Source organism: Vicia villosa, linkage group LG2 (assembly GCF_029867415.1).
Source record: "Vicia villosa cultivar HV-30 ecotype Madison, WI linkage group LG2, Vvil1.0, whole genome shotgun sequence".
Taxonomy (NCBI): Eukaryota; Viridiplantae; Streptophyta; class Magnoliopsida; order Fabales; family Fabaceae; genus Vicia; species Vicia villosa.
In genome coordinates, this window is record NC_081181.1 from 204873155 (window position 1) to 204900247 (window position 27093).

At 39.3% G+C, this 27093-nt stretch overlaps 3 protein-coding genes across 3 annotated transcripts; 2 read left to right on the plus strand and 1 right to left on the minus strand.

Moving 5' to 3' along the window:
• Window positions 1–839: 839 nt before the first annotated feature.
• Window positions 840–1623, minus strand: LOC131648021 (uncharacterized). The gene has a single exon (XM_058917822.1). The coding sequence runs from the start codon at window positions 1328–1330 to the stop codon at window positions 1058–1060; it is 273 nt and encodes a 90-aa protein (XP_058773805.1). The 5' UTR covers window positions 1331–1623; the 3' UTR covers window positions 840–1057.
• A 4205-nt stretch (window positions 1624–5828) lies between these two features.
• LOC131648022 (uncharacterized) lies at window positions 5829–8551 on the plus strand. Its single transcript, XM_058917823.1, has 6 exons — window positions 5829–6178; window positions 6431–6523; window positions 6613–6726; window positions 6827–7034; window positions 7133–7263; window positions 7517–8551. The coding sequence occupies exons 1-6, from the start codon at window positions 6020–6022 to the stop codon at window positions 8372–8374; spliced, it is 1563 nt and encodes a 520-aa protein (XP_058773806.1). The 5' UTR covers window positions 5829–6019; the 3' UTR covers window positions 8375–8551.
• Window positions 8552–21583: 13032 nt separating this feature from the next.
• On the plus strand, window positions 21584–26766 carry LOC131651128 (uncharacterized). The gene is made up of 7 exons (XM_058920796.1): window positions 21584–21742; window positions 22216–22308; window positions 22400–22709; window positions 22820–22950; window positions 23253–23943; window positions 26300–26402; window positions 26700–26766. Exons 1-7 carry the CDS (start codon window positions 21584–21586, stop codon window positions 26764–26766), a joined length of 1554 nt encoding a protein of 517 aa, XP_058776779.1.
• The last annotated feature ends 327 nt before the right edge of the window (window positions 26767–27093 follow it).

A 27093-nucleotide genomic window follows, 5' to 3' on the forward strand; every position in this document is an offset into this window, starting at 1 on the left:
TTATCACATGACAAATTTTTTAAATATTTAATTATTAAATTAATGGTACAGATGGATAACTCAATAGAAGAAACTACTATTGAAGATGATCTTGTGTACCCTAAACAACTCTAGCTATATCAATTATCTCTATCTCTTTCAGCTTGCAAATAAAAAAAACAGAATCGCAACCAACTAATTTGAGGTTTTATATGAATATAATGTGAACATACTTGATTATTTAACTACAGTATTTCTTTTTTGATGAAAAGATTCAAGCATAGCAGCACAACCTGTTAAGAAGTGTGGTTAGGCCTAACTCAACCCTACAAAACCGGCTTGTAGGGTGAGGATTGCCCCACTTATAAGGACATGTTCAGGCCATATATTGTCCGATGTGGGACTCTTAACACACCCCCTCACGCCCAGGACTAGACAACTGGAGCGTGGAAATAAATGGTGGGTGGCCCGATAGCGGAAACCATAGAAGGTGGCCCACCGGATCTTAAACGAGGCTCTGATACCATGTTAAGAAGTGTGGTTGGACCTAACTCAACCCTACAAGCCCGGTTTTATAGGGTTGAGTTAGGCCCAACCACACTTCTTAACATGGTATCAAGAGCCTCGTTTAAGATCCGGTGGGCCACCTTCTATGGTTTCCGCTATCGGGCCACCCACCGTTCATTTCCACGCTCCAGTTGTCTAGTCCTGGGCGTGAGGGGGTGTGTTAAGAGTCCCACATCGGACAATATATGGCCTAAACATGTCCTTATAAGTGGGGGCAATCCTCACCCTACAAGCCGGTTTTGTAGGGTTGAGTTAGGCCCAACCACACTTCTTAACACAACCGAACAGAGGAATGGCTAAAAAACTCCGGAGATATGTAATTTTTGCTGCTAACATATGTATAATTAAATTAACATCAAGGATTAATATTCCTCTTCTCATAATCCTAAATTTTCCCACAACACAATTTCTTTGAGAGATTCAATTTAGGGACTAATATGGAATATAAAGTATAAACAAACAAAATCTAGATTTTCACTTTTCTTGGTCACACAATCATTACAATACAATATTAAAATCTTGCAGTACTAGGACCCCAGCAATTCAACTCCATGACTTTGTTCATAGATTCTTCCTTTGTTCTTTTCACCTTTTTGGAAACAGCAGAAGAAGCAGATGATGACAATTTCTTAGCTTGAGTATATGATCTGATATTGTTCTTAGCATGTTGATGAAGTGATCTAAAAGCATAGTTCCACCTGCATACGCCAAGCTGGTCTTTTAATGCCTCCACTGCTCCTATGCTTGATGCTACTACCCATGCTTTTGTTGCAGCTGCACTCATCTTTGTATTGTAACTTTGATGAAACTTGAACTTGTTTTAATGTGTGATGATGATGTGTTAGTGCTTATGAATTCATAGTATATATACCAGGTTGGTTGAGTGATTTTGAATTGTGGAAATTAATCACAAATTGCCAAACTAGTGGTTTGTTCGGTTGGAAGTAAATACAAGCAGACAAAAACTAGGGGCGGTTTCACTTTCACCAATTGTATGTAACGGAAACCTGCCAATTTCTCAATGTCTACGCGGTGCTATATGTCCGGTTTCCTAACTTTATTCATTGTATTGTCTATTTCATAATTTAATAGTATAAAATTTAGGTGATTCATAGGAGAGAAATGTTTGATTCTTCCAAAAAAAGTTTGATCATGTGCTCTCTTGAAAAAAAAAAAAGAAATATTTTTGACAGGAAAAAGAGGAGAGAATACTTTTGGTTGAGAAAGTGTCAATTGTTTTGAAAGAAAATGAAACTTAAAATAAGAAAGAAAAGGAAACTAGTGGTTTTTTATTTAGAAAGGAAGGTTCGAGAGAAAGAAGTAGGATAGATTAATAGAATTTATAAATTTTTTTTGTAGTTGTTTTTAGTTTTAAGAGAAAAATAAAAAGATTTATTTTAAAAACAATATTTATAACAAAATCATTAAATTTAGAGTTAAATACTCCCTCCGGTCTCAAATATAAGAAAATTTTCAAAAAAACTCACCATTTAAGAAGAATGTCTCAATGCATTTAATTCTTACTCTTTTTCTAATTTTATCCCTATTTTTTTTTTTGGAAATTGTTGCAAACATTTAAAAGGTAAAAAATTGTAGGGGTATACTTCGAATAGTGACATTGAATGTAATAAATATTGATTTTTTTTCTTATATTTAAGTCCATAGATTTTTTTTCTGTTGCTTATATTTGAGACCGGAGGGAGTATGTTTTTGGTCCATATAAATTATCAAATTTTGTTTTTTAACCTTATAAAAGTAAATAACATGTTTTGGTTTCTACAAAATTATTATGCACGTAGTTTTAGTCTCTACTATTAAATCAATTTGTATTTTTGAATGATTACTTTGAGGACATGTTTAGAATGTTTTTAAAAATTTCTTGAAAAGAAATTTAAAATTTAATTTCTAAAGTTAAGATTTTTCATTATTTTTTAAAAATTTTAAAATTCATATTTAACTCAATTTAAAAAATTTATAGATTGGTAAGTATTCTAAACATGTATAAAAAAATTATTCAAAAAAATTTAAAAATTAAAGGATAATTAAACAGTTTTCAAAATTTTAGAAAATATCAGGGACTAAAACTGCATGCATAAAAAAAAATTAAAAGGACTATTCATTAAAGAAAAAAAAATTTAGGGACTAAAATTGAATGTTGGTTTATTTATAAGGACCAAAAAAATATATTTAACCCTTAAATTTATCTTTAATATTTTGGGCCGTTTATAACTTCCAAAGGTGCGGAAGCCAATAACAATGAAAAGCGACGTTTGACGCAAAATAAGTGAGTCTTATCCTAATCATCCAAATTGATTTGACAATTAATAGCATCTCAACTGCTTCCAATAGCTAAATAATTCTCTTATTTAAATAGGAGATCACATAATTTCTCAAGAATTCAAATCCTTTTCCATTCAAACATCACTTTTCAATCATTTAGTGTCTTAAGCTTTGGAGTGTTGACCTTGCAGACCAGCCCTCTCTATACCACATCAGAAGCTCTAAACTACCGCACAGACTATGAGTTTATCCTCCCCGACCAAATTTAGTTCCAGTGTGGAATATTGACGTCGTCTATGAGAAATCACTTCTGATTCTTATGTTCCTCAACGATCTAACTTCTTTTGATTCAATCGAATCTCCTCTAAAATAAATCCTTATCTCCTTCGATTTAACCAAGATCTCCATTTCCTAATCAATTTCGTCAAATTCATATTCAAACTCTCATCCATCACATTTGTCAGCAAGGATGACCTCCAAAACTACTTGTTTTGTTGTCCAACGAGAACCCGCTAAAGTTCAGAAAAATCCTTCGTCTTCTTAAGGGAGATATGATCAAGTCTTAACATCTATTCTATATGTTCCCCTACCACAAATTTTTTTCCAACCTAGGGCAGATCAAGAAGCATTTCAATCTCTTTTATTCCTCAGATATACACCACAGTTTAATCTAAGTGAACCTTCATTCAGACCATTGCTTTCGCCTACAATGTTTGGACGAGAAACACTCCCCGACTTTCAACTCTTATAGGACAATCTTGGCTTGTATGGAGCCAACGAACTGTTGAACAATGTCTATTAACTGGTTCAGCAGCAAAAGTCCCAGGTCTTGACAAAGAAGGTGAATTGAATTGAATAAAGTTTATAAAACACGAATTCGAGGAACAACACGATACAAGAGGCGACTTAACACTAAGCTAGAATTCCTGAGTCGAGAAAGGATCCAAAAGAAGTCTTAAAATCAACAAGTTAGCAATAACATTGACACCATAGTCCTTCCTTTGATCACAAATGAAGGAGGGGTAACCACTCTTCTCTTGAAATTCGTCGTTCTAAAAGGAGGGAAATGTATGAAGAAGATGCTCTCATCGAGACGGGGAAGAATAACCCCTTGTTCGTCGAATCTTGGACAATAAAATCCCAAAGTCACTAGAGAAGCCTTCTAAAGCTCTAGAGCTACAACGACATTGGAGATCCAAATGAATATTATTCAATATTTTCAAGTTTTCTGCAACCCACTATCCATATCTCGCTCTTTAACATTTAGAATTTGGTTCGATACTTCTAGTTCTTCTATCAACAATTCCTTCTTTTTGAAAGTTCATTATGCAAAGCATCAAATATATGGAAAAATTCTTATTCATCATGATGATAATCATTCATGACAATGATGCTGATGATGATGAATTTCTCAAAAGAATTGATACTTTGTAAAATGAATTAATAGAGAAGGAAGTGTTGATTGAAGGATGAGAAGAACTGGACCAAATTCCAATTGTTAAAGAGTGAAATATGGATCATGAGTTCCAAAAGCTCTAAAAAACATTAATTAGCAAAGTTGTTCTTCAAATATAACTTAATTTTTCATATTAATATTTTCTAAATCAAATTGAAAGGTTATATTTTTCGTGTGATTGGTGAAACAAATATTCCACATAAGTTATAATAAACTCAAATGTATATATCACCACAATTTGAATCTACAACTGCGGTGAAATATTATTCACTCAATGTTTCACTACAGCTGGAACTTACAAAAGTGGTGAAATGTTTAAATCATCCAAAATGTTATAATAAACTCAAATGTATATATCACCACAATTTGAATCTACAACTGCGGTGAAATATTATTCACTCAATGTTTCACTACAGCTGGAACTTACAAAAGTGGTGAAATGTTTAAATCATCCAAAATGTTGGCACTGGACACATCTTTTAAAATGGTGTTAAATTTTCATTTACTTCAATTTGTCTGTTCTCATTATTTATCTTCTTTATTTATAGACGCATTCTCACTTTTATTTAGCAACTTAAGGAGTACACAAATTTTTATGATATGTATCTTTGTGAATGTGTGTGGTCTAACGATAAAATTCTTAGATTCAGAGAGTGTGTTTTTTTCAAGATATCATATTCTTTTAGAGTGTATTTGGATGAGGTAATTAGAAATTTTAAAGTAATTTAAAATTCAAAGCAATTCAAATGATTCAATTCAAATCCATTCATTTTTAAATTGTTTTGTTTGGATGGAGTATTAAGATAATTCATTGTTAGATTCTTGGTGTCATTTTGTATAAAATTTAAATTTTTTGGACCAAATTAAAAAATGAAAAAGTAGGGACTAATTTGTAATTTTTAAAAATTTGAAGGACCAAATTGTAAAATTTAAAAATTATTAAGGACCAATTTGCAATTTTTTAAAAAATTTTGGGATCAATTTTATAATTTTGAAAAATATAAGGACCAATTTGTAAATTTTGAAGAAATAATAATAACAAATTCTATGGAACATGAGAGGAATTTCAAATTCTTTATTTTTTGGTGTCATTTTAAAATGATTAAATTTAACTTAGATGAAATACTCCATAAATTTCCATCATTTTAACATTTTTTCATTTTTCTATCCAAACAATGAATTTTGATCAAATTATTTTAAATTCCCTCAAAACATTACTTTCACTCATTAAAATGCTCTATCCAAACATACTAATATATGTATAGATGTTATAATTTTAAAAGTAAATTAATTTAGATATGATGATTAATAATTTTTTAATTAAAATAGAAAGCAAAAGTGCAAGAAAAAAACTTTCAATTTTTTATAATATTTTTTAATTAAAATAATTTTTTTAGCTTTTTCTATTTTACTATTGAAGTGATTTTACATTAGTTGCCACTTGCCACGAATCACATCAATTGACATATAAGCACTTACGACGTCGTTGCAAGACATTTAATCGCAAAGTTCAATTGAATTTTCCTTTCTGTTTGACGACAAATAACCGTCTAGAGAGAGAAGCTAAAAGCACCGAACTGAATAACCGTCTAGAGAGAGAAACCCAAAGCATCGAATTCAGTATAAATTCAAACTGCAACTTTTTCCCTCTCTTTCATTCTCATTTTCTTGCGAAACAAACACACCTAGCTTTCTGATCTTCTCTGGAACGGAAAATTCAAGAACCTTTTCTCATCAATGGATTCCGAATCAGAGTTCCCCGTTCCTAATCGGAAGGAATCCGAACGCATAAAGGAGTACTTTCAAACTGAATCTCAATTCATGGCTGATAGGGGCTACTACGCACCGTTCAAGAACATTTGCTTACGGAAGCGTGCTGTTGCAGTAATCGACATGGTAAGCGATGATGATTTCATGTTTCGTAAGAAAATTCAAGTTCCGTCTTTGTTAGATTCTTCTCGTGATCTGTTTTCTGTAAAGGATTTTAAGTTTTCTTGTTTCGAGCTCGATTTCAGATCTGTTTTTGTTAATTTGTTAGTGTCTCTTTCTTGCTATGTTTAACTGTTGAGTTCATGATAGTTTTGGGATTTTCGTTTTCAGAACTATATCTGGTTGAATGAAAATGAATGAATTTCTGGCTGTTTACAGGTCTGGAGGATTATTTCTTCTGATACGTATATTCCGTATCTTGCTATGAACTATTTTGATCGTCTTGTTTCAAGATACAAAGGGATCTTGACGGTAACCTATATGTTTCTTTTCACTTCTGGAGATTTTTTGAAGTTCCTTTTATTTTTTGTTAAAACTGGAAATTCTTTGGTTTTGATTAGGATCCTGCCGTGGAAGGTCGCAATGATGCTGAAAAACTTCGATTGTTCACAATCTGTTGTCTCATCTTAGCCGCCAAGATGAGGATAAATAACTTCTCTGTTGATCGGTTTTTGGTAATTCTAAAAAAAATATAATGTGCTTTTACTCCCTTAGTGACTACTTTAACAACATTGTTTTTAAGTTAACTAAATAAACTTATTTGTTGCAATGCAGAGAGCCTTGGAAGCCTTGAAAGCCATGAAAGAGGTTATAACTCATCAGATGGTAAAGAAAGCGGAGTATCTCATTCTTGATGCAATTCATTGGAAATTGCTACCGGTGACTGCCTTCTGCTTTCTGAACCACTATTACCCTTACTTCAAAGAATTCGGGGGTTTTAAACGTCGTTGCATCAATGAGATCATAGTTCAAGCTCAGGGAGGTAAACAGAAACTATTAGCATAACATTAATCTTTATATTCTCCAACATTGATGCTGGGATATTATATAATTGGAATTTTTTTCCTTGTTATTCTGCAGAGATCACATTTGTTGAGTACACGCCTTCTCAGATTGCATTGTCCGCGTTTCTGGCTGCTTCCAAAATGGCATACCCCTCAAAATATGACAAAATACAAAATCCTTCTAACTTTCACAAATTTGACAATGAAGTAAGCATTGTTATAGTAAAATAAAATGCACACCATGTTATTCCTGATAGTTTCTCTCCATCATTGAAAAGACATTTAGATCAACATTGTTATAGTTTTAAATTTATAAAAACAAATTTATATTATTGTGAAGGAGACACAGTAAGACCTTTATACACCAAATATTTTATCTTTTGAAAAATAGAAATGTTTTTTACACATTAACTAGTTGGATATAAAAATCATGCCAAATCTTTTTCAAATGTTCTTTCAGGAGGAGGTGAAGAAATGTGTGAATCACATGATAAAGCTTTGCAATAGATTGGACATCGATATTGAGCCTGCTGAATCAGGAATTGGCTCTTCTTGTAGTATAGTTGTGCTAAGACCCCGAGAGGAAACCAAAGAAGTTGGAACTTCAAAGGTAAAGGAAATCCAACAAAGAAATAGCATGGCTGTGGTGGGGGATTCAAGCAACAGCAAGGCGCCGGTGGTGATTTCATGTGAGGAAAAAGAAAAAGAAGATGGGATTGCAGTAATCAACGGGGTTGGAACTTCAACGGTAAAGGAAATCCAACATGGCAATAGCAAGGCGGTTGTGGTGGGTTCAAGTGAAGAAAAAGAAAAAGAAAATGGGACTGTGATAATCAATGGGGTTGGAACTTCAAAGGAAAAGGAAATCCAACAAGGCATTGGCAAGGGTCTGGTGGTGGGTTCAAGTGAAGAAAAAGAAAAAGAAGATGGGACTGTGATAATCAACGGGGTTGGAACTTCAAAGGTAAAGGAAATCCAACAAGGCAATGGCAAGGGTGTGGTGGTGAATTTCTGTGAAGAAGAAAATGAAGATGAAGAAGTCAGAACTGCGTTAATCCAGCGAAGTCAAGTCATGCGCAACACAGATCCTTCTCAGGTGCCGGTGCTCATGCAGGTGGATGTGATCCAACGCCCAATAGATGATATAGACAGGGTTGAGGCTATAATCCGACGATCACTGGAAAAGCGTAAGGCAGTAGAGGCTGAAGAGCCACAGCTACAGATGGGTGGATCAAGTTCAGATATTGTAGATCATGTTGAACCAATGAACTTTGAGCTGAAGTGGATGGCTGGAGCAAAGGCATCAGCACGTCCTTAAGACATTTGGCTTTGGATCATGTCCAGTTCAAAATGCTCTGGTTTTTTTTCTTGTACAGTTCAAACTATTGAAATGAGCTTTTGATGCTTTTGTAATTGAATTTTCAGAGATAAAGAATGTTCCAAGCACCAACACAGATTAAGTCCAGCCAAAAAGGCATGACTCATATCTTTAATATCTGACACGCCTTTGATAGGAGGATTATCCCTAGTGGAAGAAATAAATAAAAATGTTCTAAGCTCTTTTTAGTTTTTATTTTACCGTGTACTGCTAGTTAACCATAAACTTCACAAACTAAACTGATTATTTTACCGTGAATCTGAGTCACTTAGGAGATATTTTGAAACTAAAAATGTGATTAGTGATAGTAATAATAATAACAGTGTACAAATGTATGTGACTGAAAGCTTAATCTTAAATGGTCTCGTGAGGTCATTGAAATCTAATTTTGTTGATCCAGAAGCACCTCCAAAACTGTTAGATGAACCAACAAGACACAAAAAATAGATATGATTGGAAAATATCAACTTGAAACATCTGAAGCTTCCTGGAATGCTGTTCTCGAATTTGAGACTCACAGGATTATAGTACTTGGTGTATAAGCCCATGAAATCAAATAGTTTAGGTATAGATTATAGCGCAATATAACTTATTTTTATAACAAAAGAGATGGGGTTAAACCACCTATTTGCTCTCATATACTTACTTCTGAATTTATATTGATTCTTTAAGTAAAAAAAAACTATATTATCTATTAACTTTATAAATATTGACTATTTTGTGTTCTGAACTTATTGTCTTTTACAAGATTGTTGATTTAATGTTGTTGCTTGATTATTGCTTGTTGATCTTGAGTTAAGGGATGAAAAATTGAGATTTATAAGTTTATAAAAAAATAAATGAGAGATTTTAGATTTTTTGAATTTATTTGAAGATTACAAATTTACAAGTGATGGAATTCAAGTGTGGGGGACAGAGTTTAACCTAGACTAAAAATAGAGAAATTGTAATTAAAATTGATAGAGAGAAATTGTAATTAAAATTGATAGAGTATTTTAGAAGTAATTAAAGTAAAAGTCCAAAATTTATTTAAAAATATTATAGTTGTGATTAGATGGGAGTGTAAAATATCTTTACATTTTTGGTCTATATCATTTTAATTTTTTTAAAAATAACACGATTATTTAAAATAGTGTGAAATAATAATAAATATTATAATTTGGTTTGCTTTTTGGACGATGGTTTTAAATGAATCAAAATTGATATTCAAATTAGTTAAGACTGGCTTTGACTAATTTGAAACCAAACTTAAAGAAAGAAAGAAAAAGAATTCTTTAACACGTCCTAAAAATTGCTTTCTCATTCTCGTAAAAAATAAAAAATATCCATAGAATCCAAAAATACATCTTCAGACACATCTCAAACACATTTGTCCTTGAATTAGGCCCTAAGACAATGTTAAAAAAAACACAAATATGCATCTTCGTGTAACTTACAGAAAGCATCTCCAGACGTTGTTTTGATAAAAAATACGTCAAACTCTTTCTCATTCCTTACTTCTAAAAAAAATACTCTCTCAACCTCTTAAGTCTCAAACTCTCTCAACTTACATTCTCTCAAACTCATTCAATTCACTTCAAAGCTTCTTCCATCAACATCAAATCGATCAAAGAGTTCACTCAACATCAAACTAATCTCACATTTGATAAGTTTTTTATTTTTCTAAACATTTTTTATTTCTAAATACATTTGTAGAAATTTAGCATTAGGTTAAGTAATAGATAATTTAGATATGTTATTTAAATGAGAAATGTGTTTGATAGGTAGTTTAAATTATCAATGCATTATTTTGCATGTCTTCATGGACTGCATTTTCGCCATAAGCGTTCTTTAATTTTGAGTTGCAGGACCTTACGGAAATGCATCTCCGTGGATGTTCTCTACATGTTATACTTTAATGACTTGGATTGAATCTATGAGTACAATTAGGAGACACTTTTTTGGTCTACCTGTACTCCAAGCTAGCTGAAGGTTATATGTGGAAGACCAAACAGATGGCAAACAGTATCACACTGTTGACCATAATATTTCTGCATCATTTAGTGTTTGTGTGGCATTTTCATAACACTTTTGCAACATCATTACTAATTATTCATATGTATCATTTCCGGGCTTGGGTTCTACAATATTTCCCACGTATATCCGGATGATCATGTGTGCCGACCTACATTGAGGATATGCCATGTGCTTCTGCATTCAGCTCACTCAAAGGAAATCAGGCGACAGAGCCATACATAATGTATATGGACTGTTTGGTAGCATGGGATATACACTTGCAGTGGCGGAGTTAGGCCAAAAAATTTGGGATGACCGCCAGAATATAATATAATATATTAAATGTCAAACGAAACATAATATAATTATATATTGTATAATTTAATATTTTTTTATATTAATCTCAGGATTATTTTGGTTCTTTAATTTAAAAAAGATTTATGTAAATCTCTTAACACTTCAAAACATATTATGTTAGTGTTTTTTTGTCTAATAAACCACGAATTTAGCGATTGATTTTAAAATTTTTGTTGTTGTTAATTAGACGAAAAATGACTAACAACACATGTTTTGAAAAGTTAAAAAATTAATATAAATATTTTTTAAGTTAACAGAACACAGTGAACTATGATGTTAACTGATAGGAAAAGAATATATTAAGTGATCATAACAATTGTGACAAACATTAACTTATGTTCCATTTTTAATACATTATTTATTTTTTAAATTAATATTTTTATCTATTAATTAAATGGTCAGAAGTTCCAATTTAAAAATAAGTAAGTGAAATTTAGAACGTTCAAATACATACCAAATTTTAAAATTAATTTTTCTTTTGTCTTACTTTCAAGTTAATATATCTCCATTTATATTTGTAGGGGAAGTATAAAGATAAAGTATATGTTAGCTTGTTTAAGTAGTGGATTAGGTAGCTAAGTTCAACATACGTGGCCATGACATGATAGCTAAATAGGATTAATAATATATCTAAATGTTTTATTGTCAAATTATTTCCAGCAGCATGTATCCTTTTGAAATATATTGATACTAAATGATAGGCATTGAATTTTGATTTTTAGAAAATTTGCCATGACCTTCCTTTGTCCCCAGCTGGCTCCGCCATTGTCCATATGTATATTGATCATTGTGAAACGCGTTTCTTTGACGACGTAGCTTTTTATCTAGATGGTTGACTTGCAGATCACATTTAGCGTATCCTCATCTGCTTACGCGTGTCATGCGATAGTTTGACTACATGCAGTTTATTCTCATAGACCCTTCAGAGTCTTCTCCTTCCGCTATGACACGTAGAGATATGGATACACGACTACATCAAGTGGTATTTTAGGGTGTCATATCCTTATATGACACCGGATGCTCCGGTAGATCTACCTCGGCCAACTCATTAGGAGATACTAGAGGAGTAGTAGATTAGGGTAGATCATGTAGTTGATGCGCTGTCTAGATGTCTCTATATCACGGAGATTGGGCAGACGGGTATAGACAAGGGAATCTTTCTGAATGGCTCTGAGGTGAGGGTCGTTCTAGATGCCATGAAAGGGGAGGCACGACAGACACTGCAATACAAGAGCCATCGTAGAAAGAGAGGGCATGAGTCCGTCATACGCAGTAGTATATAGTATTTGTACTAGGAGCACTATTTTCGGTTATATGTTATTTTGACTTCGTTGTGTACTTGGGATTTATTAATATATGTCATTTTCATTTTCATATCATTAATTTATCCAAAATTGAAAATGATATTATATCTATAATATATCGTCAATTTTATTAGAGCATCTCTAAAATAAAGTAAAAAATTATTGTCTGGTGTGGTTGATGAGAAGCGAAGTATGTTCGATGATGTATTTCTAGGGGTGTGCATGGTTGGTTATTTTCAAAAACCAAACCATAAGCATTTTAAAACCATTTAAATGATTTGAATTTATAATCATAACCACATTTTAATCAAAACTGGTTATAATACCTGATCGTACCTGATCAGAAGAATCGTCGTAGGCTGCTCGGACTGGATCTTCTAGGAAGGAGGAGGAGGGGGGGGGGGTGTACCTGCAAGGTACTCCAATGCCAAAGTAAGTTGACGAGCAGAGGAGCGCAAGTACTAGCTAAAGTGAGTAAGAATTGAATACCTGACCCTCTAGTTGAAGAGGGTATATATAGCCCCCAGCGCTGGGCCATGATCTCGCTATTGGGTTGGATTCCCAAGCCCAACTAGGAGACTGCCAGGTTTCCTGAGCGGAAATATCGGAGGTGCGTGTATGCCCTCTGTCCTGGTTAACCGCTCCGAAGTCCAAGGGAAGACGCGGTCTTTTAGGAGCCACGTGGGATCCGAGTTATTCGGAGGATTGGATATGAAGGAGCCCTGCGCGGAGCAGGGTCCTCGGCAAGGATGATGTCCGGGGGAGAATGAACGCCGAGCGCGGTGTTGGTGCCGAGCAAGGCGTGTCGGAAGGCCATGAACTATACATGGGCCTCTGAGGCTTATTGGGCCGAAAGCGGTGTTGGGCCTAGCCTTGGCCCAGTCCAGAACAGGAGCCCCCCAAGTCGGAGTTTTCCGGTTAAGAAACTGTGACTTTGCTTCTACGCTCGGACCCTCATTTCTCGTGGTTGCTCGGTGGATCGGTCCTCGTTACATATACGCGCTCGGAGGAGAGTCCAGTGGTGGGCGAAACGTCGCGCGTGGGAACCACGCGCTGACGTGGCATAGGCATTGATGGCCTAGGGTCTAGGAGGCAGCGCCTGTCAGGAGAGGTGACGCTTCGCCTTCCGAGCCTTTTTCCCTATAAAAGGGGGCGAATTCTCTCATAAGGGAATTTTCCTTTCTCTATTTATCTGCTCGGCTTCGATCAAGGGTTCCTCGGGAGGCATAATTTCTCAGCTCGTTCGTCATATCAAGATCGTTGCTTAGCGAAGGATTCTCCCCGGCCATCTACATCATGTCTGCAAGTAAGTTCGTTTAGCCTGTCGTTGCTTTACTATTTTTCATAGAACTTGTGTTTCGCTTTCGAGGTCTTCGCCATCGTCATCCTCCCCGGGTTATCCAAGCGATGCCCGGGGTCGGTGTGGGTTGGCAGGCCGTAGTACGTTGGCGTTAAGATAAGCTTTCCGATTGTCGTGTCATCTGTGAGTCCTCGGCTGACGAGCGTTGTTCCTCGATGGGGTTTGGCCGGGGGCTCCGCTGCTCCTGCTCTACCCTTTCGCTTGTCTTGCGGTGGAAGGGTGGATTTGATAGACTATCGAATTCACTTCTCCCTTCTGCGTGCAGGTGAATCAGATTCGAGCGCTTCCTCAAGAACTGGCTCGGACACCGACTCGACGACCAGTGATTCCGACAGCTCGACGGCAACTAGTTCCGACGTCGAAATTATTGAGGAAGAGGGCACTCCCTCGGCCGAAGGCGTTCACACGGGATCCCCTGGTTCGAATGCCGAGGGAGGGGTTTCCCCTATGCCGTTATTCAGTTATGAACATACCGTTGCGCCCGATTGGATAGCCGAGGAGGCTCTGTCTGTTGTTTCTCGGTATACCGCGTCTCTGGATGGGGCGTTTACAGAAATTGAGGTCCTGGGGGAAGGTGATCCGCCCAATTATCAAATAGGTTGCCCGTCTCCAGAGGAACGCATATGTTCTCGGTTTGCCGGGGACGGATTTGCGATGTACGATTACGTGTTTAGGGAGCTCGGCTTCCGGTTACCCTTCTCTGATTTTCAGGTTTCGGTCATGGCGTTTCTATCTCTGGCACCGTCCCAAATTCATCCGAATGCCTTTGCCTTTATGCGGGCATTCGAGATTGTTTGTGATTATTTGGGTATAGGTGCGACGTCTGCGTTGTTCGGAAGGTGTTTTCGTGTTCAACGGCAGGCGTCAAACGGGCGGTATAGCTGGGTTTCGTTCAGGAACGCCGAGCGTAAACTCTTCGGAATGTATACTGACTCCGTGAAGGGTTTTAAGGATCGATACTTCGTTGTCCGCCCCCTAAGTCCAACGGCCTATTCTTCGGTGTCGGATATGGTGGCCGAGCGGGATGCCGAGGGGGAGATAGTAAGGGATGAACATGGGCAAGAAGTAAAAGAGTTCTGCACGACGTTTCCGTTTTTCTGGTGGAAGGGTCATTTTGCGTCTCCTCCGAAATACTACGCTTGGGAGGACGATGACTTGGATGAGCAAGACCGGGAGTCGTACTCGGTCCTCTGCAAATATGTAGATAGCTTTACCCTGTCTCGTTGGGTGACGAGGAATGGAGATCCCATACTGAACGAGGACGGGGTGCCGATCACGGAGCAGCGGCCTATTAATACCAAGGCTTTGCTAGCTTGTCGGACTCCCGAGGAGACCTGGGCGTTGTTAGGTTGTGTCTATTCCCCTTGCTTTGTGATCTCTGTCCGGTATTTTGCTAACTCGTTTATTTTTTCTTTGCAGAGGCTATGCCGGAGAAGGAGGATAATATCCTGAAACAAGCATTGGATGCGAGGAAGAATCAGAAGAAGAGGAACCAGGGTACCGGAGCTGGAGAGAACTCAGGCTCGGCAGGCTCCCCTCACAAGATTCATGTCGACGAGAGGTTACCCAAGAGACCTCGTGCTTCCGAGGGGGGACGTCCGGATCAGTCGAACCTGGGTCCCGGGCGCGCCTTCGTGTTGCCTTCTTGCTACAAGGATGGAGGCTATTTTGAGAAGTTCCCCTTGGCTACCTCACCGCATGAAGCTCGTCGGATCAGTGATATGGATCCCCCGTCTCTTCAGAAACAGTTGGCGTGCGACAGTGCCGCCGTGGTGAGGGTCTTGGAGATGGCCCAAGTGTTGGCTAGTGGAGGTTCGGGCTCGACCGAGGCCCTGAAGGAGGCCGAGGCGGCTAAGAAGGTGGCCGAGGACAAGGTGAAGACCATGGAGGTCGAGCGCAAGGAGTTGAGGAAGAAGGTCGATGCGGCCCTGAAGCAGAAAGATGCGGAGGTCGCGGCTGAGAAGAAGAAGCTGGCTGACCTTCGACTCGAATGGGCTCCCTCGGCTGACGAGTCGCCGGATGTGGCAGCTCTGAAGTCCAGGGCTGAGTTTGCGGAGAAGATAGAAAGCCTGAAGATAAGCCTGGCCGACATGGCCGACGTCGGTTTCGAGCGTGCTCTTAACCAGCTGAGGCTTCTGAACCCTGGTTTGAAGGAGGATAATGTCGGGCTCTCTTCGAGGATCGTAGATGGCGTGTTGGTGCCCGAGTCCCCGGGGAGTGAAGAGTAGAAAGTGTAGTTCCGGGCCTGCGTGTCCGTTTTTCTCGGCCTGCGTGCCATTCTTTTTGTTGGGCTATGCCCGGATAATTTTTGGGGCCTGCGTGCCCGGTAATGATTGTAACCTTTGACATCGCCGGCCAAGTTGGTCGGCAATTTTAATGTCTTACAATTCTGCTTGCTTATATCTGTTAGGGAGTTGGAGATCGTCGTCATCTCGGCCACGAAATCGGCGAGTGCTTGGGCTTTTAGCGCTTTCCTGCCCTCGTATTGTATGTCGAACTCGGACAGTTCGAGGGACCATTTCAGCATCCTTCCGGCCATGTCTGGTCGGCTGAGAAGCTGTTTGATCGGTTGGTCTGTCCGGACGACGATAGTGTGGGCAAGGAAGTAGTACCTCAGTCTTCTGGCGGCCGTTATTAGGGCCAGCGCGATTTTTTCTATCTGTTGATAGCGGACCTCGGGTCCTTGTAAGGCTTTGCTAGTGAAGTACACTGGCTTCTGCCCGTCTTCCGTTTCTCGGATCAGGGCCGCGCTGGCTGCCTCGCCAGAGACGGCCAAGTAGAGATAGAGAACCTCGTTGCTGTCTGGTCGGGATAGCACCGGGGGTTTGGAGAGCACTTGTTTGAGGTGGGATAATGCTTGTTCGCATTCCTCGGACCACTCGAAAGCTGCTTCTTTCCGAAGAAGCTTAAAGAATGGAAGTGCATGCTGGGCGGATTTCGCGACGAAGCGGGACAATGCTGTGAGCATTCCGTTTAGTACTTGGATGGATTTTTTATTGGTGGGGGTAGGGAGGTCTGAGAATGCTCGGCACTTATCAGGGTTGGCTTCTATTCCTCGTTCTGTTAAGTAGAAACCGAGGAATTTGCCTGCCCGTACTCCGAAGGTACACTTCTCCGGATTGAAGCGCATCCTGCAGGACCTGGCCTGCTTGAAGACCCGCTCGAGATGTAGTGTGTGGTCGGAGTCTTCTCGAGATTTGACGATCATGTCGTCCATATACACCTCGAGTGTGTCGCCGATTTCCCCTCGGAAGACCTTGTTCATCATCCGCTGGTAGGTTGCCCCGGCGTTTTTGAGTCCGAAGGGCATTACGTTGTAGTAATAATTGCCCGATTCGGTCATGAAAGCCGTGCATTGCTTGTCGCATTTCGCCATGGGAATCTGGTTGTAACCAGAATAAGCGTCCATGAAGGACAACAGTTTATAGCCGGCCGAGTTGTCGACCAGTCTATCAATATTAGGTAAAGGGTAGGCGTCTTTTGGACATGCCCGGTTAACATCAGTATAATCAACACACATTCTCCATTTTCCATTAGATTTTTTAACAAGTACAACATTTGAGAGCCAAGTTGAGTACTTGGCCTCGGAAATAAAACTTGCCTCTAGGAGGTCTTTTACAGCTTTCTCGGCAGCCTCTGCTTTCTCGGGAGACTGCCGACGCCTACGTTGTACTACGGCCTTGGCGGTTGGATTGATGGAGAGGTGGTGACAGGCGACCTCAGGGTCGAGTCCGGGCATCTCTGCGGCGCTCCAGGCGAACAGGTCGGCATTGGCTCGAAGGCAGGCTATGAGTTGCTTCCTCGGCAGGTCAGGGATACCCTTGCCGATCTTCACTGCTCTGTTGGGGTTGTCTCCCAGGGGGATCAGCTCGAAGTCTCCGTCGGGAACAGGTCGGACGGGATTCGATTGTGTTTCCTCCCCGGTCTTCAGTTCTTCTTGTGTGAACCTTGCATCGAGGTCGACTGAGCTGACGTTGGCCGTTGGAACCTGATCTTCCCGAGGACGCTTATCTTCGGCTCTTGGTTTCTTGTTGGAGCTGGTCGGAGGAGCGATCAGCTCTAGTCCTTTGACGGATGCATCGAAGATCCTTCTCGCAGCTTCAATGTCGGCGTTGATGGTGGCCACTTTCCCTGTCCTCGTGTAGAACTTCATCTTCAGATGGACTGTGGAGGGCACGGCAGTTAGCTCGGCCAGTGTTGGGCGTCCGATGATGCAGTTGTACAATGTTTTGCAGTCGATTACCAGAAACCTGGTTTTGACTTGTCTGGACGCTTCCCCTTCCCCGAAGGTGACAATCAGCTCGACGTAGCCCCATGGTTTGGTGGTGGCTCCGTTAAAACCTTGGAGGTCGGAACCCACATAGGGAGTGAGGTGCGAGTCGTCCAGCTGCAGTGTTTGGAAGAGGTGGGAGTACATAATGTCGACTGAACTGCCTTCATCTACCAGGACCCGTCGCACATCGAAGTTTGCCATTCTGGCTCGGACGAGAAGGGGAATGGTGGCATTTGGAGCTCCGCCGGGCAGTTCTTCGAGATAGAAAGTGATTGGCTCTGACTTTCCTCGGAATTTCCGAAGAGTAGGGCCGAGATCTGCATTGGCGCTGAGTAGCTCGTCGAACTTTCTCTTGACCGAACTGACGGTGAGAGAGCCGGGGTCGCCGCCGTTGGAGATGACCATTGCGGTGGGGAAATGTTCCCAGGTGCTGAGGGCGGTCGTCACGCCGACTGAAGGGATGAAGTCTTCCGGTCGGGTTACGGACAGCGCGACTTGGAGCGGTCTGCTGTCTGGTGAGTTCCCCTCGTCAGAGTTTCGAGGGATGTCTCTTCTGGAGGGTTCTCCCTTCTTGGTGTATTTTGCCAGGTGGCCCTCTTTGATCAGGGTCTCTATGGCATCTTTGAGATGTACGCATTCGTCGGTCATATGCCCGTGACTCTTGTGGTACTTGCAGTATTTGGACTTGTCCGTCCCCGGTCTTGTAGGATTTGACTTCGGGGGCCTGATGTTGGATTTCTTGAACTCGGCGTTCTGGCAGTCGGACAGGATTTTCTCCCGGGAGGTGTTCAAAGGAGTGTAGTCGTTGAAACGCCCTGCTGGTCCTCGCCGTTCTTTGACATCTCGGGCCCGGTCGTCCCTTCTTTTGTCTTGTCCTCGGCGCGACCCCGAGTCTTCGAGGTTTGAGCTGCGAGCGGCGCCACTGCCCCTCGGGGCTCTGATTGCGGCTGCCTCGCCTTCCTCAAAATCGATGAATACCTTTGCTTTGCTGAGGAGGTCATTCATCGAGTTTACCTTCTCGATCTTAATAGCTTTCTTGAAGTCACTGCCGGGGAGAAGTCCTCGTTCCAAGATGTACCTCTTCATGTAGTCTTTTGTCTGCACTTGGACGGCCTCCTTGTTGAATCTTTCAAGGTAATCTCGGAGAGGCTCGTTGGGTCCTTGGACTACGGCCTCGAGATTGGCTTCCGATTTCGGTTGCCGTCGGGAGGCTGTGAAGTGGCTCAAGAAGAGTTCTTTGAGCTCGGTCCAAGAATGGATGGAGTTCGAAGGGAGGTTCCTGTACCAATTCATCGCTCCCTTCCTGAGGGTGGTCGGGAAAATGCGGCACTTGATCGAGCCTCTGACGACGTGATAGTCCATGACCGCTTCGATACTCCGGATATGGTCGTCGGGGTCAGTGGTTCCGTCGTATTGGTCCAATGCTGGCGGTTTTTCCATCCCCCGAGGGAGGCGGGCTCTCCGTATACTAGCGGACAAGGGGCTGCGGAAGTCCTCCTCGTCGCTCGGCCCTGGTGAATCGTAGTGCCTGTTTCGTCGGGGATCTTCTTGGTTGTTACCCGTCGTTGCTTTGGAGGGACCCCGACGGCCCTGTTCGGGGGAGGGGCTTCTTTGTTCAGCGGTTTCAGGTTTCTGGTTCTTCCTGTTCTTTCTGTGTGGAGAACGGGAACGAGTCCTCCGGCGGCGATGTCTTCTCGGGGGAGACCTTGAAGAGGACGGGGAACGCCGACGGTATCTTCTCGGCGGTGAGCGCGAGGAGGAATAGGAGCGTGACCTGTAGCGCCTCCGTGGGGAAGGGCGACGTCGCCGCTGTCTTTCCAGCTCGTGAATTCGGTCATCCTGAATTCTGAGGAGGCTGTTGGTCAGTTGTATTTCCTTGAGCAAGCGGACGGTAATGGGGTCAGTGCCTTCGGGAATGTTGAGCGGCTCCTCTTCTTCTCCATGACGGGCTCTCTGCCTCTCGGAGGTGTGGGTGAATGAGGAAGCATGTTGCCCGTCGCGAGGGTCGGTTTCATTCACATTCTGGGCATGTTCCGGCACGTTGGTCGTTCGGATCGGTTCGCCGTTCTGAACGTGCCCTTCTGGAGGAACATGGTCAACATTCTGGACCTGTTGTAGGACCTGCAGCAGCTGGGTGTCCTGGGTTTCATGCCCGGAGCTTTGTCGCCGACGACTCCCCCGACGATGATTAGCTAGCTCGCGGGAGGATTCCTCGATCAGCTCTTGAAGGAGGAAAGGGTCAGAGCTTGGGATGTTGTTGTTGTCAGCCATGACGATTGGTGATGGTTAGCTTTGATCTTTGTTCTTTAAAGATGGGGAAGCAAGTTTCCCACAGACGGCGCCACTGATCGTACCTGATCAGAAGAATCGTCGTAGGCTGCTCGGACTGGATCTTCTAGGAAGGAGGAGGAGGGGGGGGTGTACCTGCAAGGTACTCCAATGCCAAAGTAAGTTGACGAGCAGAGGAGCGCAAGTACTAGCTAAAGTGAGTAAGAATTGAATACCTGACCCTCTAGTTGAAGAGGGTATATATAGCCCCCAGCGCTGGGCCATGATCTCGCTATTGGGTTGGATTCCCAAGCCCAACTAGGAGACTGCCAGGTTTCCTGAGCGGAAATATCGGAGGTGCGTGTATGCCCTCTGTCCTGGTTAACCGCTCCGAAGTCCAAGGGAAGACGCGGTCTTTTAGGAGCCACGTGGGATCCGAGTTATTCGGAGGATTGGATATGAAGGAGCCCTGCGCGGAGCAGGGTCCTCGGCAAGGATGATGTCCGGGGGAGAATGAACGCCGAGCGCGGTGTTGGTGCCGAGCAAGGCGTGTCGGAAGGCCATGAACTATACATGGGCCTCTGAGGCTTATTGGGCCGAAAGCGGTGTTGGGCCTAGCCTTGGCCCAGTCCAGAACAATACCGATTATAAATTTGATTATGATTATATAACCGTTTTTTTTTAAATCCAGTTTTAAAAATTATTTTTTCCGATTTTTTTTCCAAACAAATAATAATTTATTTTGAGAATTAAAATATTTAGATTTGGATAATAACTGGATTATAACCAAATCCAAAATAATTTAAATGAATGGATAATCAAACCATTAATAACTAAATCGATTAATAACCATTTAATTATATCCGGATATTTAAAAGTGGTTTAGATTTGATTATGGATTTGAACATCAGAACCGGATATTTTGCACACCCCTGTGTATTTTCATAATCAAAGTTGCGGAATATGTCCAGTGATTCATTTCAAAAATTAGAGTGACATTTTAGAATTTTCATAGAGTATTTTACATCCAATTATGATCAGGTTAACAATTCTCAAAATACAATAAAATATATACCAAATATTTAAATCATATAGTAGAATTTTATTTAATGCTTTTTGCACCAACTCAATTACATTCTTCTTTCCATTATTAATAATAGCCACTTCATCAATTGACTCATCATAAATTTTTAACTAAAAAAATCGTCTCTTAACAAATTAATTTTAAAAACATAAATGAATTTAATTCTCATATAGATTAGGTAAAAATAACTTTCACTATACACGTTTAAACTCAATTTACCTACTTTAAAATCAAAGCCAAATTAATCACCTCAACAACAAATTATCAAATTTGAATAAAGCCATTTTACGACGTCGTTGCGAAATATCGAATCACAAAGTTCAAAAACTCGCGCGCTTTCCCTCCATTCCGTTAAGTCGTTAATATAAAATAACCGCCAAGAGAGAGAAACCCAACGCACTGAACTAAACACAATAAAAACAGATTTTCATTTTCCCTCTCTTTCAATTCTCATTTTCTTGAGAAACGAATAAACCTAAGTTCTTCATTCTTCACACCTCGCCGGAAAATGCATCCTCAGAGCTGGTTCGCCGATCTTAATGAAAAGGAGAAGCAAGTTATAGTGAGCTACTCCGATGTAGAGATATTATTCGTGGCCAGCAAAGACTTCTACAGTAGCGCTGAGAACATTTTTTTCCGCAGGCTCGCCGTTGCAATGATCTCCCAGGCAAGTGATGGTTTGAAGTTTCGCTTTCTTTGATTTCTTTGCTGATTTCTTGTTCGTAGTTCAATTTCAGATCTGCTTTTTGATTTATGAGAATTTAGTTTGTTCTGTTATTAGTTAGTTTCTTTCTTGATTTGAATCTTCGTTTAATTTGTTGTGTTTAACTTCAATTTTGAGTTTACTGTTTCGATTGTTGTTAACTTTATGAATTTCCTTTTTGGATGAAAATTTCATTACATGCTTCTATGTATAATTCAGATCTGTGCTGTGATTTGTTGCCTGAGAAATTTTATGTGTTCAATTTCATGTTTACTGTTCTGATTATTGTTAACTTTTCAAATTTCTTGGATCTGTGTCACTTTGAATGAAAAATTCGTTTATCTTGCAATGTTGAAATGAATGAATTTGTTGTTACTGTTTTCCAAATCTTGTAGTTGTTATGCTGATTTTTTCCTGCATATTTTGCTATTTCGCAGCTCGCGAAGACGATTGATCCTGATACACTTATTCCGTATCTTGCTATGAACTATTTTGATCGCTTTTTTTCCAAGCGCAATTCGATCTTGGAGGTAACATATATGTTTATTTTCCTTCTTGATATTTTTCAAGTTTCTTTTTCTTTATGTCAAAACTGAAAACTCTTTGGTTTTTTATTATTAGGAGGTCGAAGGGTACTTCGATAATGTAAAAGTTCGTTTGATTGCTATTGCTTGTTTCACCATAGCTGCCAAGATGAGGATAAAAGACTTCTCAATTGAACAGTTTTTGATTACTCATTATAGGATTGTGAATTTGAGGATAAGTCATCATATGGTGATGAGAACGGAGCTACTCATTCTCCGTGAGCTTTTGTGGGAAATGCTACCGGTGACTCCCTTTATCTTTCTGAACTTCTACTACCGTTTCTTCAAAAAGTACGGTGGTTTTAAGCGTCGTTGCATCAATGAGATAATAGTTCAAGCTCAAGGAGGTAAACAGAAACTCACATATCATATGACATTGTATTTTGTTAATTTTGATGTCTCAATTCTGCTTGGAGAATATATAATATTGATTGGGTTTTTTTCTTCTACTTTGCAGAGCACACCTTCGTTGACTATTATCCTACTATGATAGCAATGTCCGCTCTTCTGGCTGCTTCCAGAATTGCATATGGCAGACTGTATAGAGAAATTGTAATTCCCTTCACAATTGACAAAGTTGTGCCCTTGGTATGTTGATTGAAAAATTAAATGCATAGCATGTTATCTCTTGGATTTTATCTATCCAAACACACATTTTTAAAACCAGTATCATAATTAGGGCATTATAGTTTATACACTAAAAATTATTGTAACGAGCTTAGAGTGTCAGACACGTGTCATTATCACACATAGACACGACACTGACATGTGCGATTAAATTCAATTGATTCATTTTTACTAATGTCGATGTGTTAGGGTCGTGTCAAGTATCAAAGATTGTGTCACGGTTTCATATATAATGAGGTTCTTAATTTTTTCTTTGTTTACAGGCGCTTCAGGATAAGGTCTTTGTTTGTGTGGACGAGATGGTTGATCTTTGCAATAGATTGAACATCCAAATTGAGACCCCTGAATCAAGAACTCCTTCCACTTCAGAGTTAACAGAAAGCCAACAAAACTTTGATACGCCTGAATTTGGAACTCCCTACACTTCAGAGTTACAGGAAAGCCAACAAAGCATTGATACCCCTGAATTAGGAACTCCCTCCACTTCAGAGTTAAAGGAAAGCCAACAAAACAAGGGCAAGGCGGCGATGGTATATGATTCATCTAAAGAAGAAGATGATGACGAAGAAGATGATACTGCGTTTATGAGGTTTTTACAGGACATGGGCGAGAGGACGAAGACTTCTCGGGCGCTGAAGATATCAGAGAATGTTGAGGGAGAAAACAAAAAACTGGAGAAGGGAGAGACATCTGGTGGTGGTTATAAGGCCAAAATTGAGTGTATAATCCGACAACCGTTGGAAAAGGGCAAGGCAGTAGCTGGTGAGAAGATGGAGGGATACATTTCAGAAATTGCAGAGCTTGAAGAACTAAAGAGCCTAATGAACTTTGAACTGAAGTGGTCCGAAATTGTTCCATCCACTGAACCGCAATCACAAACAGTTAACCGTTCTAAGTCAAAAGGAAAATTTCTAAGAACTGCCAAGAAATTAAGTCGTCGTGACTGCAAAACCGGTTAGTTATGCTACTCCAAATAGTCTTCATTTGGTTTTGTGGCATAGGATTTGGCTTTGGATCATGTTCAGGTCAAAAAATTCCGGCAGTTTCTTGGGTAGTTCAAACTGTGACTATTATAACTCTTGAATTTGACTTTTGGTACTTTTCTAATTGAATTCTCTCAAATAAATGTTTCAAACTTGTTTCAAATAAGTGTTTTAATATCTTTTTAGGTGTTATCTCATTCGTGTACTAGTTGACCATAAGCTTCACAAACTAACCTGAGTATTACTAAACCACATTATACCAGCCACTTCATTGGTTGACTTATTTCCTTTTTTATGACCACATGAAGCATCATATTATTAACTAAAGTCCGAATGTTATCAAAATAGTTTAAAGGGAAAAAAAAAACTTAAGAAATGTATTTTGGTAATAAATTAGACTGATCATGTAATAAAAGTATAGAAGAAATCTACGACCTTTTAATAGTAGAGTAATGTTTCATAGACACTCCAATATAAACAGTCTCTCTCCTACTCCTCCTCATTCTTTGTACTATCCGTTAACATATGGCAAAACAAATGCATTGTAAAAAAAAATACAATTGCAAATAAAACTAAATCTTAATGAATTTTATTATAAAGTTGAGATTTGCGACCTTATCGATATATAGGAATTTCAGACTAACAAACAAATATAAATATTATTATATCTAATTTAACAATCAATTAACTAACTAATAATAAAATTAGATTGATTGAGGTTAACACCCTCTCTCAAATTGGAATGCATATTATTCATTTCAAGTTTACTGAATAAAACAGAAAATGGATAAGAGGAAGGAGCTTGGTGAAAAGTAAGTCAATGAGAATGGAAGTTTCTATTGTCTACTAGCTTGTTTAAGACCAGATGAACCTTTTTAATTTACAAACTAAACTTTTGTCTGAAACATTCAGGCCTGGGGACTTTCATGTAGACTTCTTCATCTAAGTCCCCATGAAGGAAGGAATTGTTAATATCAAGATGATGTAAAAACTAGTTTTATCAGGGGCTGCTAAAGAGAAAAGAAGTCTAATGGTAGTCATTTTTACTACTAGGTTGAATATTTCAAGGCAATTTAACCCTTCTGTTTGGTTCAAAGCTTTGGCAACTAAGTGTGCTTTATATCTTATGTTGTGCAATTGGCTAGAAATTTGAGTTTAAAAATCCATGTGTACTTGTGTTTGAAATGTACACCAATGTAGCTTTACTAATAGTGCAATCAACAAAGCATCAATTGCATCGGACTTGTCAATTGCATGCCTTATATGTTTTTCCTTTGCATGTTTCCTCTTTGTGTGCGCATTTTTCCTTTGTGTTTTTTCCTTTGCGTTTTTCCTTGTTAATAACCTTAGAAGTTTGTATGATTAAAATTGACTTATGACCACCAACGTTATTGTCTTCATATCTGAGTCGAGTCATTATTATTATTTATCTTCCCTTTGAAATATGATGTCTAAGTGCTTAAAATTTCTTAATGGATAGTGTTATTCACGTCAGCATTGGGTCAACGGGGTGGTGGGCTCCTAACTTAGGGTCATTCTGGCCTTGATGCCAAGATAGCTTGCTCTTTTCTCTTCATGAAGAGCTCTTTCGGCCTTATTTAAAGTCACTTCAAACTCACCTTCTTCTTAAGGAGTACTATCTAGGGTACTAGCAAGATTTATGTTTATGGGGTTGGTTTTATTGTGCTCGAATGTTTTTATGTTAAAAATAGATATATCGATGCACAATTTCCCAAAGTAAGGGCAAAGTGCTTTGACAGAGAGACAGTGATATTACACAATCCCCAAGCACGGCCCGTGTAGGGAAATTGCTTTTAGTGAAAAACCATAACATTACATATCCCCTTGAGTGGCGGGCCAAACCATTCTCCTTGGTCAGACTCTTTCTAACAGTTGAGTTAAGATTTTTGGTTGACATTTACTCAATGTAGTGATTACGGATTTGAAATATATTGTGTCTTTTATTTGCTCAATGTAGTGATTAGGGATGTGAAATACTCTCTCTCTCTCCCTCTCTCTCCCTCTCTCTCTCTCTCTCTCCCCCTCTCTCTCTCATCTTAAAACATACATTTTTTAGACAAAACAAAGGTGACCCACTTACAACGTCTTTATTAATGTGATTTAAGGTGCGTGCATCTCCAAATGCCCGAAGGGTATTTTTCAAATTTTCAAAAATGTGAAATGCACAATAAGGGTGAAAAGAGCAAACCCTTTATCCCAAAAAAAATTAGATTTATTAAAAAAAATCACTTTTACTAGGTTGTAAAATTCAAAATTTTCGATAGTTAAAATGAAATTTCTGATATGATTTTTTTCGAATTTTTTAGGAAATTTTGCGTTTTTATCAAAAATTGTGGAAAACTGGTATATTTTGGAAAAATATATCGCACTTTTACCGAAAATACTGGAATTGTCGGTGAAGAAATACAGGTAATTTTGAACATTCATTTATTTAGAAAAAACCAAAAACATACCGGCAATTTTCGAATTTTTGGGTTAGCAACTAAAACTTTCAGAAATTTTGTCTATATTCATAATTTCCGGTAGTGTAGAGTAATGCTTTACTTATGTGATCTAGAACCGACAGCTTCTACAAATTCCCGTACATATTTTACGTAGTTCTTCACTACTAATGTTGTATGTTTTTTATGTAACAATTTCAAAATTTAAAGGTTTTCTCGTCTCTATGATATTGATAGTTTACTCTTTATATGTTGTAAATGATAGATATTTCGGTCCAGGTCTGGAGTATTATCATGGGCATAAACTATTGATAAACAACTTGGTATTATAAGTGTTATTATTCGTTCTGATACTGCAAATGGGAAGCGATGGAGGATTTACTTGGCCATGACATATTGAGGCCGTCTAAAAGATCATGAAAGACAATTTGTGACTAACATGACGGAGTATAATATGGCTCTAAAAAAGGGAGTTAAGAAGAATAGAAAGGGTCGAGAGAGTGATGTGCGTCGTGATCCTTTATATTGGGAGTATGATGGGGACTCGCAGGGGATTCAGACTACAAAAAGATCATGCACAAAACCAATTGGAAGTCAACTATCAAGTATGTCGGCTGACAGTCAACCGTCCACCGAATCTTCAACACATGTTTACTTGT